Source organism: Saimiri boliviensis, chromosome 17 (genome assembly GCF_048565385.1).
Source record: "Saimiri boliviensis isolate mSaiBol1 chromosome 17, mSaiBol1.pri, whole genome shotgun sequence".
In the NCBI taxonomy this organism is placed as follows: Eukaryota; Metazoa; Chordata; class Mammalia; order Primates; family Cebidae; genus Saimiri; species Saimiri boliviensis.
Window position 1 is genome coordinate 48,994,363 of NC_133465.1, and position 2,472 is coordinate 48,996,834.

Genomic DNA, 2,472 nt, shown 5'->3' on the forward strand with positions numbered 1-2,472 from the left:
TAGAAAAGTTTCCTTTTGTTTATTGCCTATTCTGGGGGTTGAGGGTGAGGGAAAGGCTCGTCTCCAGCCAGGTAGGATACAAAAGTATCCTCCCAGGAAAGGTTTAAGGATCTGCCAAGGGCAACTGACTTCTATTGCTAATGATTTGGATTTGACTTTTAACAGATCATCAAGGTGAAAGTGAAAGGAGCTTTTCACTCCCTGGAGAGTCAAGAGGGTGTGGGGTGGAACCTCCAGGGAAATGCGGAGTGAGCGGAGTGAGCGAGGCTGCTGGTGGGACCCCAGACCCAGGAATCAGATCTGGGGAAGGGGTCTGCAGGGCCCCTCCATGAGTCAGGAAATGCCAGTGGGTGGACAGTGAGAAGGACCAGCAAAGACACTGTTTGCTGGAGTTGTCCCAGCCAGTGGCTATGACTGAGACTACTGAGACATGTCCCATGTCCTGTGCCCAGGGTCCTGCCATTGGATGGGATTTTTTTTTTTTTTTTTTTTGGTTCTGCAAGTTGTGTTTTTTAAATTTCACAATGCGCCATAAACATTTTTCCATGTAACAGATGAAAATTTGCTAGTGAGAACACTGCGTTGCAGTTGGATCAAAAGGCAGCTAGTAACAGGAGGGATGCCTAAAGTATTACCATAAGGTTAAAGCACATGGTCTGGTATATGCTTGCCAGGGACACTACACATAAGGAATGTCTTCAGTGTCCCTTCGTGGGGCCCTGCAGCCACCCCTGAACTCCCTTGGACCTCTAGGGTAGAAAGGGTCCTGTAAATTTCTTTGCATCCACAAATACGCCCCCATTTTCTGTTTGCTTTTTCTCTTCTCAACCTCCACCTTAGCCATATTGTCAAATTCTCTTATCATGTCCTCATTGCTTAAATTCATATCGTGTATGGCCTCTTTATACTCCTTGAGGTAATGAGCCCGCCCCTTATTAGTTTTTCTTTCGGCTTTCCTGGGTACATCATCCTCAGCTGGGCGCTTCCCTGCAGCCCTTGTTTGACTGTCTGGCTCTCCCTCGCTCCCTGGGTTTCTCTCTCTCTGATCCTCCCTCCATCTCTGCCTCCCCCTCCTTCTCTGACTTTCCTTCTTCTTCCACCTCTTCCTCACTCTCTGGCTTTTCTTTAACCTCTAACATTTCCTCATCTCCTGTCTCGCCCTTGTTTTCTGTCTCTCCCTCGTTTTCTAACTTCTCCTTGTCTTCCAGAGTACGCGGTACTTCTGGCTTTCCCTCATCCTGTGGCTGTTCTTCATTTTCCATCTTTCCTTGGTTCGAAGGCATTCCTTCATTTTCATCGCAGAGTTTTTCCATGTGGAGATTTCCCCTCCTTTTCCTGTCCTGCGGGGATTCTGGACAGGTTGCTCCTCCTTTTCAGGCCTCGCAGAGCACTGGGAACAATAGATGTGCGGACTTGGAAGAAACTGGACCAAGAATTAGGAGCCCAGGGATCGGAGCATATGGGACCCAGCCACAGGGACAGAGCTTTTTTTTTTTTTTTTTTTTTTTAGATGGAGTCTTGCTCTGTCACCCAGATCTGGAGTGCAGTGGTGCAATCTCAGCTCACTGCAGCCTCCACCTCCCAGGTCCAAGCAATTCTCCTGCCTCAGCCTCCCAAGTAGCTGGGATTACAGGTGTGGACCACCACACCCAGCTAATGTTTGTATTTTTAGTAGAGACAGAGTTTCACCATGTTGGTCCGGCTGGTCCCCAACTCATGGCCTCAAGTGATCCACCCACCTCAGCCTCCTCTGAGTCTGCAGAGAGGAAAGGGTCCTGCCTTGATCTGAACTGCTCAGCAAGTGGTCCCACCCCAGGGGGCTCCTGGGAGGTAGGGGAGGGGCAGCTAGCTAGGTGAGGGGCTGAGAGAGTGGGGAGTAGGTCGAGGGAAGAAGAGCGAAGAGAGAGGGACTGAGCTGATTCTCAGCTCCTTGACCATTTGCTGAGTTCTGTCTGGGTGGACAGATGGTCCCAAGTCAGGCCACATCAGAGTGGTCTTCCTGCTCCCCCACACCCTGCATTCCTCGACATTGCTGGCCCCAGAGAGCCTTTCCTTCTGTTAAGCAAATGGCTGGCTAATGGTGAAAGACGCTGCAGAGAGAAGCGCCGGCCGCTGCCCTGGGAATTAACGTGATTTAGGAGATCTGCAGGTCACCCCCTCATGACTAAAAGCCATCCTGGAATGAAGGTCTGTGGCTATTTCTAGGCAAAACTGTCTGATGAGATGAAATAGCTCAACTCCTCACCCTTAAGTCATGAAGGCCATGGCCATCGTAAATCTCATCTTTCCGGCCCTCTGGCCTGCGTGCAGTGCAGCCCAGCCAGTTGGCGGCAGCCACCTTGGTAGGAAGGGCCCTCATTCCTCCTGGCCGTGCCCGAGGACTGGGCAGGCTGCAGTGCCAAGGTTGGCGCAAACATGTGAAAGGCGCCCTGTATGTTTATTGTTTTCCCCAGTGATCTAGAATTACTCCCC

At 50.8% G+C, this 2,472-nt stretch overlaps 1 protein-coding gene across 1 annotated transcript; it reads right to left on the bottom strand.

Moving 5' to 3' along the window:
• Positions 1-585: 585 nt before the first annotated feature.
• LOC101041098 (transcription elongation factor A protein-like 4) lies at positions 586-1,441 on the bottom strand. Its single transcript, XM_074389130.1, is given in 2 exon segments — positions 586-1,040; positions 1,042-1,441. Coding segments are annotated over 2 exon segments (633 nt in total). The 5' UTR covers positions 1,314-1,441; the 3' UTR covers positions 586-679.
• Between the last annotated feature and the right edge of the window lie 1,031 nt (positions 1,442-2,472).